We start from the raw sequence: 17,986 nt of genomic DNA on the forward strand, positions 1-17,986 counted from the left end.
GCCATCTATGCTTAACAATTCCAATTACGAGGCAGAAAATATTCACGGTAGACCTTTCCATCACATTTCTGACTGATACAAAGTTCACCAAAGTTTTTAACTAAAAAAAAGACTTCTCTTCCCTTAACATGGACTCAATGTTGTAGTTATTTTAGAGCCACAGAAGACAAAGCCTAATAGCTTTGAACCTTATAAAAGCCTTCCAAAAGTTTTGAGGACATTTAGGATGGACTACCTTCCACAGTAGTTACCTCTTTCCCAGATAATGTGCCCATTTCTTACATTCTATCTTTTCTGTCCTTTTATCAACAACTCCAGCCCTTTGCAAATACTTATCAAGTACAGAATTAAATACACTTGAAATATACTGTAACCAGTGAAGAAAAGGGCGCTGTTTATTTCCCTCCTTTGAACACTATACTTATATTAATAGATGCTAAGATAATAATGTCTTTTTTTTTTTACAGCCACTTCACTTTGTAGATTCATGGTGACCTATCTATAAAAAAATGTTTTTTTAATATTAAGTTAGTTGTTTATAGCCTTTTGGATTTCATACACACGTAAAACCTAAGAAAAGAGAAAACTTACAAGGTTTTCAACATTTTTATTACGCCCTAGAGAGACATTTAAAAATAGCTACCATGTATTACCACCATAAATTCACAAAAGGCCATTTTATCCTGCCTAAAATAACACATCAACTCAGAATGGAGTCTTATAAATTAAACATATGTGGCTTTAAAATTTAAAAGAAAGACCTGAATTTTCTACCTCTACAATCTCCAACTTCATCAGAGATTAGCACTAATCCACAATCCAGTATTTGTGAACCACCAAGTTAACTATATGCCTACATCCGTGACATCAGTTTCTTTTTAAAAAATCCAAGTAGAAGGGTTTATACATATACGCCTGTTTAGTTAAATGTGAAGTTTAGGGGCGCCTGGGTGGCGCAGTTGGTTGAGCGTCCGACTTCAGCTCAGGTCACGATCTCGTGGTCCGTGAGTTCGAGCCCCGCGTCAGGCTCTGGGCTGATGGCTCAGAGCCTGGAGCCTGTTTCCGATTCTGTGTCTCCCTCTCTCTGCCCCTCCCCCATTCACGCTCTGTCTCTCTCTGTCCCAAAAATAAATAAACGTTGAAAAAAAAAAAATTTAAAAATAAATAAATAAATAAATGTGAAGTTTAATCCTTGGATTCATGAACCTCCCACTCTGATTCTGACAGCTAGTTTCAAGTCTTTGTATTATAAATTTGATTAGCAAGTCCTAAGTCTTTACCAGAAAACTCTTCAGTCTGAGTTCAGAGAGCAAACAGGAATTCCTTGAAGACACAATTAGGAAAACAAGGTACAAACAAAAGTTAGTGAAGAATCAATAGTGATTTCAAAACATCTAAGAACACATACCATTCCCTTTGCATTTTGCTGAGACCCACATAGATTTTTACTTCCTTCTTTGGAGGCAAACTCTTTTCAACATCAGCTTTAATTCGACGAAGGAGGAATGGACGCAAAACCTTTCAGATCAAAAAGAAATGGAGATGACCTTATTTATAAGTATTATTTCAGGATCTCAAGATTGTTTATTACATGGAAATTTATCTATTTTTTAGGACTTCTCCCTTCTAAATACGTAATTTCTTATTACCAAATTCCTAAAGGGTAATACAAGATCATTACTTATTCAACACATACAATGAATATATACTTGCCATATTGTCACAAAATACTGAAAACATTTAAGTATTGATGCTTTCAATAGTCACTGACTTTCAGGTTTAAAACTAGTCATAGTACTCCCTTATCTGTGTATTAACCACAGTCTGGAAGCAGATGATCCTCCTCCTAACATATATCATAAGGTCAGTAGTAGCCTAACCCTATAGCACAATGCCTAATGTCCTTCATTTCACTTCATCTCATCATGTAGGCATTTTTATCATCTTATCACAACAGTACAGTAAGGTATTTTGAGAGACCATATTTATACAACTTATGTTACAGAATATTTACAATTATCCTATTTTATAATTACTGTTGTTAATCTCTTACCTGGACTAATTTATGAATTGAACTATCACAGGTATGTATGTATAAAAACAAACCCGTATGTATGGGGTTTGGTACTATCTGTGGTTTCAGGCATCCACTGGGAATCTTGGAACATATCACCTGCAGACAAGAGGTGGTGGGGAAGGAGGGGGAGGGACGGGACGGGACAGGACTACTGTAGTTGCAGGTAGTTTGTCCAACAGTGCTTAAAGCTATGCTCACATTTAAATGTTTTTATGGTTACAGTTTTTAAGTTTACCACCCTTTTGGTGGGTGGGCAGATGGGTAAAATAGATGATGGGGATTAAGGAGTGCACTTATGATAAGCACTGGTGATGTACTGAATTGTTGGATCACTATACTGTACACCCAAAACTAATATAACACTGTATGGTACACTATACTATACCATTAAAATAAAAACTTAGTAAAAAAAATTTTACTACCCTATTTTTTACAGAAGTAGACCATACATCAAGTACACAAATCATGACTATACAATTGAATAAATTTTAATCAAGTAAACATACCCATGTAACCAATTACCAGCTAGATAAAAATAGAATACTGCAGAAATCCCTCTTACAACCATCCCAGTCACTATTCTTTTTTGTCCCCAAGGGTAAACAATGATCTTATTATTTTAACATCCTAGATTAGTTTTGCCTGTTATTTTTAACTTTCCCCACATATATACAGTATATCTGTATTTTTATACATTTTATCTCATTTCTTTTATTCAGCATGTTTGTAAACCTACCCATGTTATATTGTATGTAGTTCATTTTCATGAAATTTAAAACATCTACAAAACTAAAGATTTTTTATTTTTATCTTCCTATGTTCTATTTATACTAGCCTATAAAAATATGTAACAAATTAAAAACTGGTGAAAGAATCAGCAACACTTCTCTAATATCATCATGTAAGGAAGCTAATATAGTCTTAGCTGATAGCCAGCACCAACTGCCAGACATGTTAGTGAAGACCTTCAGCCCCACTGGCCCTTTTCTAGAATTGTCCAGGTAAACGCAGCTGGACAAATCCAGGTAAAACCAGCAAAGAAACCACTCAGCCAACCCATAAATTCTGGAGTTACTAAAATATATACTATTAAGGGGTTTTTTTTGGGGGGGGGGGAGGATGTTAGGAGTATTTTGCAATAATAGGTAACTAATACATCAAGTAAGAAAAATCTCATTTCTAAGTATACCTATGCTGACTCTGAATATCCTCTTTCATCATGAGACCACAGGAACTACAGTGGGAACTTCAAGACAGAGTACAGAAAGGTAGCTACCAGGCCCCAACTTGGTAAGCATCTTCATACTACTCTGAACAAAACAGAGATGCCAAAAGTGGATGGTTTTGTTATGTGGATTGTTTTAGTTTGCTTTATGTACATGTACCTATTTATTAAAGCAAAGTCTACATATATACCCCACACTCCTAGTAAGTAAATCTAAATTGGGTGCTTACATGCTTAAATGCCACCTAAATTGAAACAAAGAGATCTAGGAGATTATCACCTTCAAATACTTAATATAATTAAATTTCAGTACATGAGAATTTTAAAACACATAATTAATTTATATAGAAACAAGTATTTGAACATTCATAAACTAATTATTCCTCTGTTCAAATATCCACTATGAATGAGGCACTGTGCTGGAGATACAAATGTAAGACATGTTTCCTGACTTTGTGTTTACAAGGCACAGCAGGAAAAACATTTGTAGATTAAACATTTCAAAACTCTATGCAAAGTCCTATTCTAGTTAGAATGCCATGATTATTAAAGATGGGATACAAAGAAATTTCTAGGCTGGCCTTGTCCTGGGTATTCAGTGGAAAAGGCGACATTACCACTGAGTGCTGGACTAGGTAGGGAAAGAGGGGGAGAGTAGGAAAGGGGACACTAGATGTACCAGAAAGGATAGGCAAAGACAAAGAAACTGCCATTAGCACAATGTTTACAGAAAATTGACAGTGGGGTCAGGAATTCTAACAAATTAAATTGATGTAAGAAGTGTAACAGAAGTTAGAGAATGTCAGAAAAGTTAAATCATGGGGGTTGGGGAGGAGAGCTGCCCACACCCCGCCAGGGGGCACCTACAATGCCCAGCAACACGTTTGGTTGTCACAAATGGGGACATGCTATTGGCATATAGTGGATGGAAGTGTCAAAAATGCTGTTAAACAGGAAAACCACCTAAAACTATCTAGACCAAAATGTCAATATGAGTTGAGAACCCATGAGTTAGGTCATGAAAGGCCTTGTATGCCATGTTTACAAGGTCTGGCTTTATTCTGCTCGACACGCTATCTTAATCTGGGTTCTATTTGAGAAATTACCTACCAACTTTCACTTGTGAACCTTCATGAAGAAGGAACAAAGCTACATATCAAAACAAAAAATTACCAACTCTGCTCACAATGCACTATTAGTGGTTGCTTATACAGTCAATGGATTTAAAAACAAAAGACTGACCCCCTTAGCCTTTGAGAACCACATGTCTTAAATTCAGATTACTTTTGCATTTATTAAATTAGGATTTCATCCTAGGTTCTAACATTAAAAGCACCATACCTCACCCTGTTCCCCCTTACTGTAAGATCAAATGGTTAAGTGATAGGATTCAAATAGATCTGATTCTGCAGCACACCTGGGCGGCTCACCTGGTTAAGCAACCAACTCTTAATTTCAGCTCAGGTCATGATCTCACGATTTGTGAGATTGAGCCTGCATCTGGCTCTGTGCTGTGGGTGCGGAGCCTGCTTGAGATTCTTTCTCTCTCCCTCTCTCTCTGCCCCAGCCCCACTGGGTGTGTCTCTCTCTCAAAAATAAAGAAATAAACTTAAAAATAAAAATAAAAATAAAAATAAAAACAAATAGATCTGATTCTGGTCACTATGTTTTGTTGGTTAACAGAAAAATAATCCACTAATTTAAACCTCTCTACTCATGTTTCCCATTAGAAATATGCTTTAACCTTATTCCAAAATACTTACCATATGAAGCCTCTCAACCAGCTTTTGATCCCCAAGGCAATTGTTTGTATCAAACCATGAATCAAAGTCCTAGATTAACAAACCAAAAATATATTAAGATCAGAAATATTAACTACCAGTATTAACTACAAATACCCTATTTATGCTAGAGATAACAATGATTTCTAGAATTAATTATTTGAGTTGTAGATTGCAAAAAATTATTTGGTTCAATCCCATACATTTCACATGTCACTGTTAGCAATTAATTTTAGAACTACTTTGAGAATCAGATTACTTCCTAAACAATTTTCTCAAAAACAAAGATGACAAGTTTCACAATGAAAAAAACAATAGTTGGAAGAGAAATTCTGTAGAATTAGAGAATTAATATTCTTGAAAAATATCTTTCTTTAGAAAAGCTTAAAAATTAAAATCACTTTAGTTTGTTCTCTAAGGCTACTCAGACTACTCAAACACAAAGTTTGCAGAATAGTCAATTTTAACTAAATTAATTTAAATTACCAACATTTCATTAGTATTTGGGTAGGATCTGAAAAAGGGTAACATTTCCATATTCTTACCTCTTTAGCATATCTGGTATATATTTGTGCTCTGTTAGTAAGCATAATCTTAGAATTAACGGTGTTAACTACAAGAAAACTTTAACTTATTGCTAAACAAAGTATCAATGCACTAAGAAAAAGAAATGATCTCAAACAAAAGCGTCTAAATACATAAAAGCAGAACTAAAGTATTTTTCTGAGTTAAATGTCTTCCAAGAACACAAATTTCTCTATTCTTTTAAAATGATCCTTAACACAACAATCCAAAATTATCCCTTTTGGAACTTAATTGAGTTCTTCAAAGCCACACACACACACACACACACACACACACACACACACACACACACGCTAGCGCGCATGCTCTCTGTATCTCTTGCTCTCTCCAGCCATGGAAACAAAGTTAAAAAATTAAAAAATGAACAAATGAACAAATGAACTCTGGTTTAGCAAAACACTGAAATTACAAACGGCATAGACTTTCAATATACATATTATATTCTTAGGTACAGCCAACAGTTTGAGTACCTAACCATTTTTATGAGTGCAAATAATCTATTAAAAGGTAACGTTTAGGTTCAATGTTTGTCAGACCATAAAAAAAGATGGTTAGACAGGTTTTACTGAATTTGAAGACAATCTTGGGAAGAGTACATTTATGGGACTTAAAACACAAGCAATGTGAAGCTCACAAATTCACCTGGGGCATAACCTGAGCAGTACTTAAGAACACAGGCAGTCCACCGACAGCCGCTGAAATTCAGGCTGTGACTACCTGTTTGGTGTATGAATCTATGATATTCCAGAGGGGGAAAACAATGGTTTGTAAAATGATATTTGTCTGGGTGGCTCCGTTGGTTGAGCATGAGACTTCAGCTTAAGTCATGATGTCACTGTTTGTGTGTTTGAGCCCCACATAGGGCTCTGTGCTGACAGTTGGGAGCCTGGAGTCTGTTTCAGATTCTGTGTCTCCCTCTCTTTCTCTGCCCTTCCCCAGCTCGTGTTCTCTCTCTCTCCCTCCCTCCCTCAAAAATAAATAAACTTTAAAAAAAGAAGTTAAAAAAAAAGAAAAAGAAACCCAAAGACACAAACAAGTAAACTCTCAGGAGGCATAGAAAAAATTTGGTAGGTTATACCAGGCCATATAAAAGATGAAAAATTAACAATTATCTCAAGCAGGGCTGAAAGGTCAATTTTATTATAAAAATGTATAGCATTAAACAAAAACATTAACATTCCAACCAAACGGTAAGACATACTTACGTCTGCTGAATTAAAGACATCTGGCAACAAAAAATTAAGAAGTGACCAGAGCTCGTGCAAGTTGTTTTGAAGAGGTGTTCCAGTTAATAATAGTCGATTTGTAGTCTTGAATTCCCTCACTATTTCTGACAACTAAAAGAACCAAATTCATCATTAGAAGATTCTACATATTGATCAAATTCTAAATGAAGATACAAATGATTTTCATTTCCAAATACCAAATTACCTTGGATTTTTCATTTTTGATCCTGTGAGCTTCATCTATAACTAAGTATCTCCAATTAAATTTTTTGAAAACAGACTTCTCTTTTATAAGCATTTCATAAGATGTTACACATACATCCCATTCTCCTGGTAATAAAACATCTCTGACAAAAGCAGCCTGTGCAGCAAGAGAAAAAAATTACATCAGGCAGAAATAAACTATAGATTAAATTTATTGATGACAAGTAATCTAATACATAAAAGAGGGTATAAATATTAAAAAGAGATAGTTACCTGTAGTATGAAAGCATCCAGAAATGGCTCAAACTAACTTCATTAATCATTTTCACTAATCATTTTTAAGTGTCAGAGCCATTTAGTAAAAAAATAATTGACGAATTGATCAGTGCAAAATTCAATAAACTAAATAACTCTTAAATGTCTTTTTTCATTTCCAACAGGTGCTAAAATTCTTAGGAGAGACAGGTTTAGGCAAAGGAGTGTATGGTTTGTGCCATAAAGTGAAGACTCAAGGATGGTTTGCAGTAACCATTTTCACTCCTTTCATATTTACAATCTATTAAGGCTTTGCTATTGTAAGTCTTATTTTACAAGAAAGTAAAGCAAGAAGTGGTTTAAATTGGGCTCCAAAACATAAAAAGGAATTTGGTAACTTAAAATACCCAAAATATCTATACAAGGAGAAAAAGAAATCTAGAATCATCACTGATTGCTAAATGAAGAGGAAACAAAATTAAGTACATTTACTTTTAACATAGTACACTTTAAAATCTGAACTTTATATTCTCAAAAGTATCATTATTTCCTTCCAAAAAATTTCAACTAACCAACATTTTAACTTATTTCAATAAATACCACACCAGCTAACCAAAATACTGTGATTGGCTCAATCCATCTTTAAAAAATACCGTGACTATTAATTACCATTATGCATATCAATCTAAACAAAATCTGTCTCCTCAAATTTCCAACCACTTCTCAAACTCAAAACTTCTTTAAACAAGGATTTTGCTTCTAGAATGAGAACATGCCCTTTGATTTTATACAACCAATCTCAAAATAAAAGAAACTATATTCATATGGCATCATACAGTCTACAACTCTTTTTCCCCAGTAGGATTCTTGACCACCAAGATAATATGACATCTGTAAATTACGAATATTTGTGAAGACCCAAGTTCACTATTGGACTCCTTCTCTTTTATCCTCTTCTAGTTACCCCCCTCCCCTAAACCTAAATTCAAATTGTTTTAATATCAAAAATGTAAAGGAACATGAAAAGCTTACTCTTTGTTCTTTATCTCCTATCAAGCAAACAGATCTAAGTGTTGGTACCCATCTCTTGAATTCACTCATCCAGTTGTGTAATGTAGACTTAGGAACCAAAACCATATGAGGACCGGGAATGTTTCTATAGTGTTTCATGTACCCAAGAAGAGAAATTGTTTGAAGAGTCTTTCCCAAGCCCTGAAAGAGTAACCACAAAGCAATGAAAAACAAAAACAAAGTAGACATCCATATTTGCATTTCCCGACATACAAAAATATTCAAAAGCAAAGCTGTTTGTAATAACTAACAAACTGCAAGCACATGATATGTGTCAAGCTCAGCAGTGTTGTTTTTTAATCTTCAGAGGTCTATAAGGAGGTACTACCACCATGCCATAAGGCCCATAAGTGACTTTCCCAAAGTCACATAGCGAGGCTAGAAGACCCATTTCTTTTGACTCCATGCAATTAAGTGTTTTAGCACTATCGCTGTATGGAAATTTTGAAACATTTCACTACATAACTAATAAGTAGTAAACGAGGTAAATGTTTTGAGACAGAATTATACAAGCTGCCACATTGAGAAAATATTCATTGATGAGAAATCAATGAGCCTACTTGTGTTTTACAGAAGTGGAGGGAAACAGCCAAAACATTTTATTACAAAAGTCTGTCAAAAACATGTTTCTCAAAATGTATTACTTGTAAATTTATTACACTTTTATAAATAATAATTTCTCACAACTGAAGTATAGATTCTGCTTCTGCAACTAAAGCAAGTCTGACAGTTTAGTTTGCTAACAGTTCTAGATTGTAATCAACAAAAATTATGTTCTACTGTCTTAACTTGTATAAATTTCATGGTACAAAGGATTTAATTACAAAAATATGGCCTTCTAAAAAACTATGAAACACATACCATTTCATCTGCAAGGATACCATTGATGCCATTCTCATACAAAGAAATGAGCCAATTCAATCCTCGGACCTGATAATCTCTCAGTTTACCCCATTTTACATCTGAGAATAAGAGAGAAAACACAATGCACATTTTAAAGACACAAGAAATAAAGAAAGGCTGTCCCTTTCATCTGATACTTGGGTTTAACTTGGACTTGCACAGGTTTACTCTGTGACTTTCCTGTCTTCAATTTGCAAGTCATTGGAAGCAACCACTGTGATCTGGAGCCGAGAAGGAGCGGACGGATAAGGAGAATAACCAAGTGCAAAAAACATGACTGCAAAGCATCAGATTACCTACCCCACTCACTCAGTTCTTACGTTACCAATATATATTGGTACTAGAGACTCTCTTTGCTCTTTATATCCTTTTTTTAATGTTATCACAAATGTTTTTAAACCAAGTGTTTTCACCTTCCATGATAACCCATAGACATTCTCTGGGGATTTAGTTTTCCTCCTAACAAAGGGGAAATAAGACAAGATATACAGAAATTGTTTTTCCTTTACCTTTTATAAGTTACTTTTTTAACAGGCTCAAAAGAGACAATATCTCTTCTGGGGTTTACTACACATTTCCCACCCCAGAAAAATTACTAAGTATATACATCATAATCACCAGATTTTTTTTTTAAATATGCACATCTATACCCTATCGTCTTTCAAAAACCACTGCTTTCTGGGAAAACTAGCTACAATGTAGAAATGTGAGAAAGAAACAACCCAAATAATTCAAATTTCCTTCTCCCTTTGCACCAAACACCTGGCTCTATTTTCTAACTTCATGAAAAGAAATGAAAACTGGGTATTCCACAGCCAAAAAAAACCCTGAAAATACATACTTTAAACAGATCACTGAATTTCTAACCAGATCCTGTCTTGTCTGAAGTTCAACTTGCTAAGAGTTAAAATTACAGTTAATTTAAATAACAAGTCCAAACTGTAGGTCCTATAGTGACCTTTATAAAGTTTTGCTGTTGGTTAACAACCATTATGACCACACAAACAAGTTATCCAGTAGTAAGAGAAAGGAGATCAGGAAAAAAACCAAAAACAAAACAAAAAACTATAGGCTTCAGTAAAGACAAACATGCCACCAGACAAAATTATACATATGTAAAACTTAAATCTGGTTAACCAGGTTTTCTTTAGGAAAACCATTAAAAAACAAATGTTTCAGAAAAAAATTTAAAACTAACTTAATACAAAATCCTGAGATCAGTTAACCAAAGTGTTCATGAAGTGCTTTTCTTTACACATTAAGTTTTCTTATCTGGGGCAAAAACAAGGCAAAATCCATTTCTAGTTTTACACATACATTCAGGCAACAACAAACACAATGGCATTTTATGCCCCTTTGAAATACAGCATCGCTATTAATATGCTACCACTCCCATCCAAAAAAAATCTGAAATTTATTTCCGTTCAATAAATTTCAAAAGATTACTAAAAATTCCCTTTATAAATTACAATCAAAACAAATCCAAAACATTAACCAAAGAATGTTTCAAAGGGGATTCTGGAAAAAATCAAGTAGTTATAAATATGTATAACATACATGATGGAGAGTCTTCAAATCTAGTGCAAACATTGGTTGCTTTAGAGCTTTCAGTTAAGAGTTCTTCATCCTCCTCTTGCTCAGTTCTACGATGTCGGTAGCTGTCAAGTTCATGATAAAATCAAATGATTAGCACTTTAGTTTTAACTACCAGCTACTATTTCAACATAGTAGTCAAGTGGCTGACCAAGATTCCACAATAATTTTTAAGAGGCATTTACATTAAGACCAGAAAAGTGGAACAATAGATACATATTAGTAAATTTAAACCTGAAATATTTTACATGGCTTTCTAAAATACATATAATGCAATTATTACAACAGTGTAACACCTGAAGTAATGTGATAATCTCATTTCAAGGAACTACGCAGTCAGAAAAATTTCATAATTTGTAATTTGAAGTTATATTTTAAAGTATTTCCACCAGGAAAAAGAAAAAAAAAAAAAAGCTCCAGAAATCACATTTTAAAAACTACAACGTTCAAAAGGATAAGATTGTGCCATCTGAGACAATATGGTTGGACCTAGAGGGTATTATGTTAAGTGAAATAAGACTGAGAAATACCATATGACTTCACTCATAAATGAAACCTAAAAAAATAAATAAGAAATAAACAAAAAGCAAAATCAGAACTGTAAATACAGAGAACTGAGTTGCCAGAGGAAAAAAGGGTGGGACACTGGACAAAATGGGTGAATGGGAGAGACATATAGGCCTCCAGTTATGCTGTGAGTAGGTCACAGAATGAAAAAGCAGAGCACAGGAACACAATCAATAATATTGTAACAGTGATGCAATGGAACCGATGGTAACTATACTTATGGGGAACACAGCATAATGTATAAATCTGTCCAATCATTAAGCTGTACACCCAAAACTAATGTCAACTGTATGTCAACTATACTCAAAAATAAAAATTAAAAATATAACTGTGACTTTCACTGTGATAATAATATAGCATAATGTATAGAGTTGTGGAATCACTGTTGCACACCTGAAAGTAATGTAACATTGTATGTCAACTATGCCGTTAAAAATAAATATACTTAAATCTACAACTTTCAGCAAAAGCTGCAGAATATGCAGAACAGGAATTTAGTGCTTAAGCAATGACTCTTCATCCAAGATTTCATCAGAACTACTCAAAGCCTATTACAAATGCCCAGATTCTACATCCCAAGAGAATCAGATACAGCCCCTTAAAAACTAATTTTCTGCAGTTTTAATATTGCCAAATTTCTTAATCTCTAAAGGGCTCATGTTAGAAGTACTTCAATTCTCCAATTCTGAAGCTTCCAATTTTGAACCTTCATACTTCCAACAAATATTTTCATTTAAGTTAGAAAACAGTAGATTATGCCACTCTTGTAACTTCTAAATCTAAGTGCTAGTTTGATCTGTACCAAAACTACATGCTTGAAAGAAGAGGATAATTAGCCTTCTCAGAAGAATTCTTCAGAAACTCAGACCAAGGCAGTAAATATATGCAAGAATATTCTTTTTTTTTTTTTAATTTTTTTCAACGTTTTTTATTTATTTTTGGGACAGAGAGAGACAGAGCATGAACGGGCGAGGGGCAGAGAGAGAGGGAGACACAGAATCGGAAACAGGCTCCAGGCTCTGAGCCATCAGCCCAGAGCCCGACGCGGGGCTCGAACTCACGGACCGCGAGATCGTGACCTGGCTGAAGTCGGACGCTTAACCGACTGCACCACCCAGGCGCCCCTATGCAAGAATATTCTTGTTTCATGTGCTTCAAAGTAGAATGTCTTAGTTATTTTTCATACTTCTCCTCCTTTTAGCCCTATAAATCTTAATACAAAGATCTACCCTCAATTCCAATTTATTCTCCATAAACTAGGAAAGAACTTTTTTTTTTAAACGTTTATTTTGAGAGAGAGAAAGGGGAGGGGCAGAGAGAGGGAGAGAGAGAATCCCAAGCAGACTCTGCTGTCAACACAGGGCACTGCATAGATCTCAGGAACTGGTTCGTAAGATCACGACCTGAGCCAAAATCAAGAGTCAGATGCTTAACTGACTGAGCCATCCAGGCACTTCCAACTAGGAAAAAAATTTTACTTTCTTTTCTTATTTTTTTTTTTTTTAAATAAAATCTTCCCACAGGCTATTATCAAGATGATTGATTATTATGGTCATAAAACTGAAGATAAAGGCTAGAATGTGCTTATTACTTCAAATTGAGGGTTAACTGAACATAACTGTGGATGATGGATCAAAATAAATAAATACATATACACACACACACACACACACACACACACACACACACATCCTTATACTTAAGGACAGTACCATCACCCTAATTAGTTCACATAAGCTAAATTTCCATTTAAGACGGTCTAAAGGTTAAAGAAGAAATGTGCTAAACCAAGACTCCTTGTCCCCAATAACACTAGTAATACCAAGCTAAACAATATATATTTACTATAGAATACCTTTATGTTATATAATCTTAATACAAGTGTTTCTTTCCATCACGTATTAACTACACTATAAAATACCCATTATAGTAGTTCACATTTCCAGAGCACGACATCTGATGCTATTTAAATAGCTAAAACTTCTCAAGTCAGAACAATTTAAATACACCTGAAGTACAAGGGTCTCTTATAAAGTTTTATAAGTATTAAAACAAAAGCACTCTGATTACACACAGTGGGTAAGAAGATAGATTAGATGACTGGAATATCCAAGTAAGATTAAGGTATTATGCTTATGCTTTTTGACCATAATCCCTTCAAGATATAGCTCACACTTCCGTGTTTCTGTAAATTGTGTGGTAAACTTAATGTTATTGGTGAGTTTGTAATTTCCTCTTTTAAGTGTATTTATTTACTGATTATTTTTCATTTTTCACCTTGGGAATTACATGGTCATTCCAGAGAACTGAGATTGCCCTAAATCTATTAATATTAAATCTATTAGTTATTACTAATTAAACATCCTGATTATCTAACCAGCACAAAAATTCCAAGGCAGTATTTATAAACCAAACATGTTAAGAGGTATTTTACACATTTTAAACAACCACCTAAGAGCAGGATACAATCTGGCACTTCCATTTACAGAAGGACAACTAAGCATAATAAAAAATTTTAAACAAACTGCTGTGTTATAAATCATCACTATATTCCATACACAAGCACAGACTTCAGACAAAAGCAATCCACTTGATGCATGTTTGAGGATTATGACTAGGGCCTATCCCAAATCAGACCGAAAGTCAAGCTTGGACTATTCTAGTTACTTCTAAGGGATGCTAAACAGGTTGCTTACACTCTGCATTTGTTTTCTCTCCAAGGAATGGATGACATCTGAATTCCATAAACAGTATAATGCTGTAACAGCTAAGGCATTATGCATTATTCTTAATTATTTATACACGTATGGCTACATCTTATCAAGCCAACAACTGGGGCCAAATAAGTAACAGCCCTAAAACAATTTTCTTAATGAAGTAAATTCTTAATGAAGTGATTTTAATGTTTCTAATAAAGATTATCAAAAATAAGTTTGTTTCAACTATGAAATACAAACTCTTACTCACTCGCCAACTGATAGCAAGTTTTGTTTCTCATCCTTTTTTATTCGTGGGCGCCCTGGTTTCATCTTCAAAGGTGAGGTTGGAGTCTTCTGAGCAGCAGGCTGAATGAAATGTGCAAACAGTTCTGTCTGCTTTAATAAATACTCAAATCTATTTGCTCGGTCGGTTTGCTGCAAAAAGTTTTTAAGACACATTTTATCAGAATATTAATACAGCTTCAGAAATCAAAGCTTCAACATTCCCCTATACAATAAACTCAGCAAAAAGGAACTACTGAGACATACAACATAGATGAGTTTCAAAAGCATTATACCTTATATGTGTATATATATATATATATACACACACACACACATAAAAAAGCATTATACTAAGTGAAAGAAGACAAACACAGACTGTGTACTATGATTTTACTTACACGAAATTATAGCTAGAGATAGAAAGTCATCTGGAGTGTTCAAGGGGGTAAGGACAAGAGCTCATTTTGGGCAGGATAATAAAAATGTCCTACATCATGACTATAAGGTGGCTAACTAATTGCATAAATTTGCCAAACCTCATTAACTTAAAATTAAAACTGTTGTGTGTCAATTATACAGCAATTTGGCTGACCAAAAAACATTAAAAAATTAAAACAGTTTTCAAAGAAGTGAATTTATTCAGAAATGGAAAAAAATGTGTTCGTCATTCATCAGTTAAGCTGTGCCAAATTTTAAAAAGGCATCAGGTTGAAATACATCTATTAAGGTGCTCCTGACCAGGGGCGCTTGGGTGGCTCAGTCGGTTGAGCACCGGACTTCGACTCAGGTCATAATCTCACGGTTCGTGAGTTCAAGCCCCGCGTCGGGCTCTGTGCTGACAGCTCAGAGTCTGGAGCCTGCTTCCGATTCTGTGTCTCCTTCTCTCTCTGCCCCTCCTCCATCCATGCTCTGTCTCTCTCTCAAAAATAAATAAAACATTAAAAAAGAAATAAAGAAAGAAAATGTTTAAGGTGCTCCTGACTGGCTCAGTCAGTAGAGCACGAGACTCTTAATCTCAGGGTCATGAGTTCGAGCCCTATGCTGGGTGGGCACAGAGCTTACTTTAAAACAAAAACTATTAAGTTCATGAAATACTCACTAACCCAATGCAGTTATTAATACCATTTCTTCCTTTCATTTCTAACACCTGCCATTTGAAATCTTCTCTATTACCACACTAAGAGAATGGAAGAATTTCAACCAAAAAAACTTAAGATCACTGAAATCAGCATACTTCTCTCCATGATAATTTCCTATAGAAGACAAGCTTCAGTTTTTTGTTTTTGAAAATTACAAACTATTTTATAATTTTAAGCTTACTTATTTTGAGAGAGAGAGAGGTTGCACAAGAGAGCATGCAAGGGGGGAGGGGGCAGAGAGAGAAAGAGGAGACCGAGAATCCCCACCAGACTCTGCACTGTCAGCCTAGAGCCCGATGTGGGGTTCGATCTCACAAACCATGAGATCATGACCTGAGCTGAAATCAAGAGTCAGATGTTTAACTGACGGAGCCACCCAGGTACCCTATGAAGATTAAAAATTATTTTAAAGTACTGATAATATACTTATGTGTATTTTACAGTATTTCATTTCTTTATATGTATATAATAAAAAAGGCAAGCAACTAGCAGATGTTGGGTCTGAAAAAAATCTATTTACTTATTGTAATTATATTTGGAATCAAGATAAATTAAGCTATGGAAATTAATTCAGATAGGTCAGAGCTAGACATTTTAAGGGAAGTGCTATTCTGCAGTATTTAAAAATCACTAAGTAGTCTTCACTTCTTCCAAAGTTTTCAATCAACATTATCTTCTTAAATAGCTTTTCAATTCAGCAACTACTTTTGTGTATCTACCAGAAAAGGCACATTTGTTCATCAAATTCCAGTATCAAAAATAAACGTAAGGCATTATTTAAGATGGTCAGAAGGTAAATGCTTGGAAAATAAAGCAGGATAAAAGGAACTGGGAATGGCACTAAAATTTTAACGGGGATGACCAGAAAAGTCCTAAGACATGATGTTTTAACAGAGAAGAGGGTCCCCTCCACCCCCATTCTTAGATCTTACCACATATCTCTAATGCTCAAAAACCTTAATGGCTCTAGATGTCTTAAGATTTTCAAAGTGCTTCACAACCCATCAGAGCAAAAATATCCAAAACTTGATCTGCATGATCAAGTTTTGAAACTACAGCCTTAAGGAATTAAGTACAGAGTTCACCATAGTTCTACACATGATCAATGACTTCAACATTCTCACTACTCATTCATTCAAGTAGTAGTAGGATTATAAACTAGTTGCAAAGAACCAAGGAGGAGTTCAGCAGAACAACATTTACAGAATAATTATGGCAAACATTGAGGGGAAAACAGGCAAAGACCTTGGTTGTGAATGAAAGTATTAACATAAAATGATGTGAGATCTTAAAGGGAAAAAACAGATCCTTAAAAAGTAAAAATAGAGTAAGATTAGGAACCTGAAGGACATGAATCATAAAATCAAATGGAAGATTAAAATCAATAGCTTTAAACCAGTTTCTCTCTCTGAAACAAAAGGAAATGACACAGGGTAGCAGAGGTCATACATGTTTGGAAATAGGAAATAAACTGAAGAAAAGCCTGTAATTCTTTGTGGAGGAAGACTGAAAATAAGGCTGTGGCAGAAATGGAATAGAAAGTTTAACCAGAATAGTAAGTAAAGTTTTAAAATGGCTAAATGGGATTGTTGAGCGATAAATACCGAAAGCCTGAGAGTAAAAACCATAAATTTATTTTGGTACCAATCAGCACTATTATTCAGTTTTCTCAAGTAGTATTCAGTATCCTTGGTTCAAGAATAAAGTGTGGATACTGAGACTTACTTACCTATAGTTAGGAGCTAGCAGATGACAGGGGAGCTTGATTAAAAAAAGAAAATGTTAGTCAAGACCATGATGTTGAAAAAGGAAATGATTAGGAGACTGAAAAATTTGGAAAAATGTATGAAGAGATCTGGAAGAGGCCCGATCATAAGAAAGGAAGCAAATACAGAAGCCAACGAAATAACCCATGCAACAGAAGAAAAATGAATTAGGGCAATAAGGGAAAAAGAGAAGTATTTATGATGTTTAACTTGCAAGATTATTAAAATTATGAAGTACTGCTATAGACAGCTTGGGTATATATTAAGAGGAACTATCATTGATTGAGGTAACACTAAGTATATGTGTGAGGCACAGAATAAATTCAATTTTGGATATTCCTAAGTAAGAGGTACCAAAGGGACTTAAATGTCCAACAAAAAATGAAAATACAACGGTTGGAAGCATCTGGGCTAGAGGTAAATATTGAGAAGAATTCAGTTTAAAGAAAACCAATGATGAGGTCGCCTGACTGGCTCAGTTAATACAGCATTTGACACCTGATCTTGGGGTTGTGAGTTCAAGCCCCACATTGGACACAGAGATTACCTAGAAATAAAACCTTAAAGAAAAGAAAAGAAAAGAAAAGAAAAGAAAAGAAAAGAAAAGAAA

The 17,986-nt window shown here is 34.6% G+C and overlaps 1 protein-coding gene across 1 annotated transcript in view; it reads right to left on the reverse strand.

Moving 5' to 3' along the window:
- SMARCA5 (SNF2 related chromatin remodeling ATPase 5) overlaps nucleotides 1-17,986 on the reverse strand; it is a 38,467-nt gene that overhangs the window by 15,893 nt on the left and 4,588 nt on the right. Inside the window, exons 3-10 of the mRNA XM_040473097.1 lie at nucleotides 14,455-14,621; nucleotides 10,885-10,985; nucleotides 9,286-9,386; nucleotides 8,386-8,565; nucleotides 7,100-7,255; nucleotides 6,874-7,005; nucleotides 5,066-5,134; nucleotides 1,409-1,518 (exon numbers count right to left, since the gene is read on the reverse strand). Of these exons, the coding sequence (XP_040329031.1) occupies nucleotides 1,409-1,518; nucleotides 5,066-5,134; nucleotides 6,874-7,005; nucleotides 7,100-7,255; nucleotides 8,386-8,565; nucleotides 9,286-9,386; nucleotides 10,885-10,985; nucleotides 14,455-14,621 (1,016 nt within the window). The remainder of the gene's footprint in view (nucleotides 1-1,408; nucleotides 1,519-5,065; nucleotides 5,135-6,873; nucleotides 7,006-7,099; nucleotides 7,256-8,385; nucleotides 8,566-9,285; nucleotides 9,387-10,884; nucleotides 10,986-14,454; nucleotides 14,622-17,986) is intronic.

This window comes from Herpailurus yagouaroundi, unplaced genomic scaffold (assembly GCF_014898765.1).
Source record: "Herpailurus yagouaroundi ecotype Mexico unplaced genomic scaffold, PumYag 28, whole genome shotgun sequence".
NCBI lineage: Eukaryota > Metazoa > Chordata > Mammalia > Carnivora > Felidae > Herpailurus > Herpailurus yagouaroundi.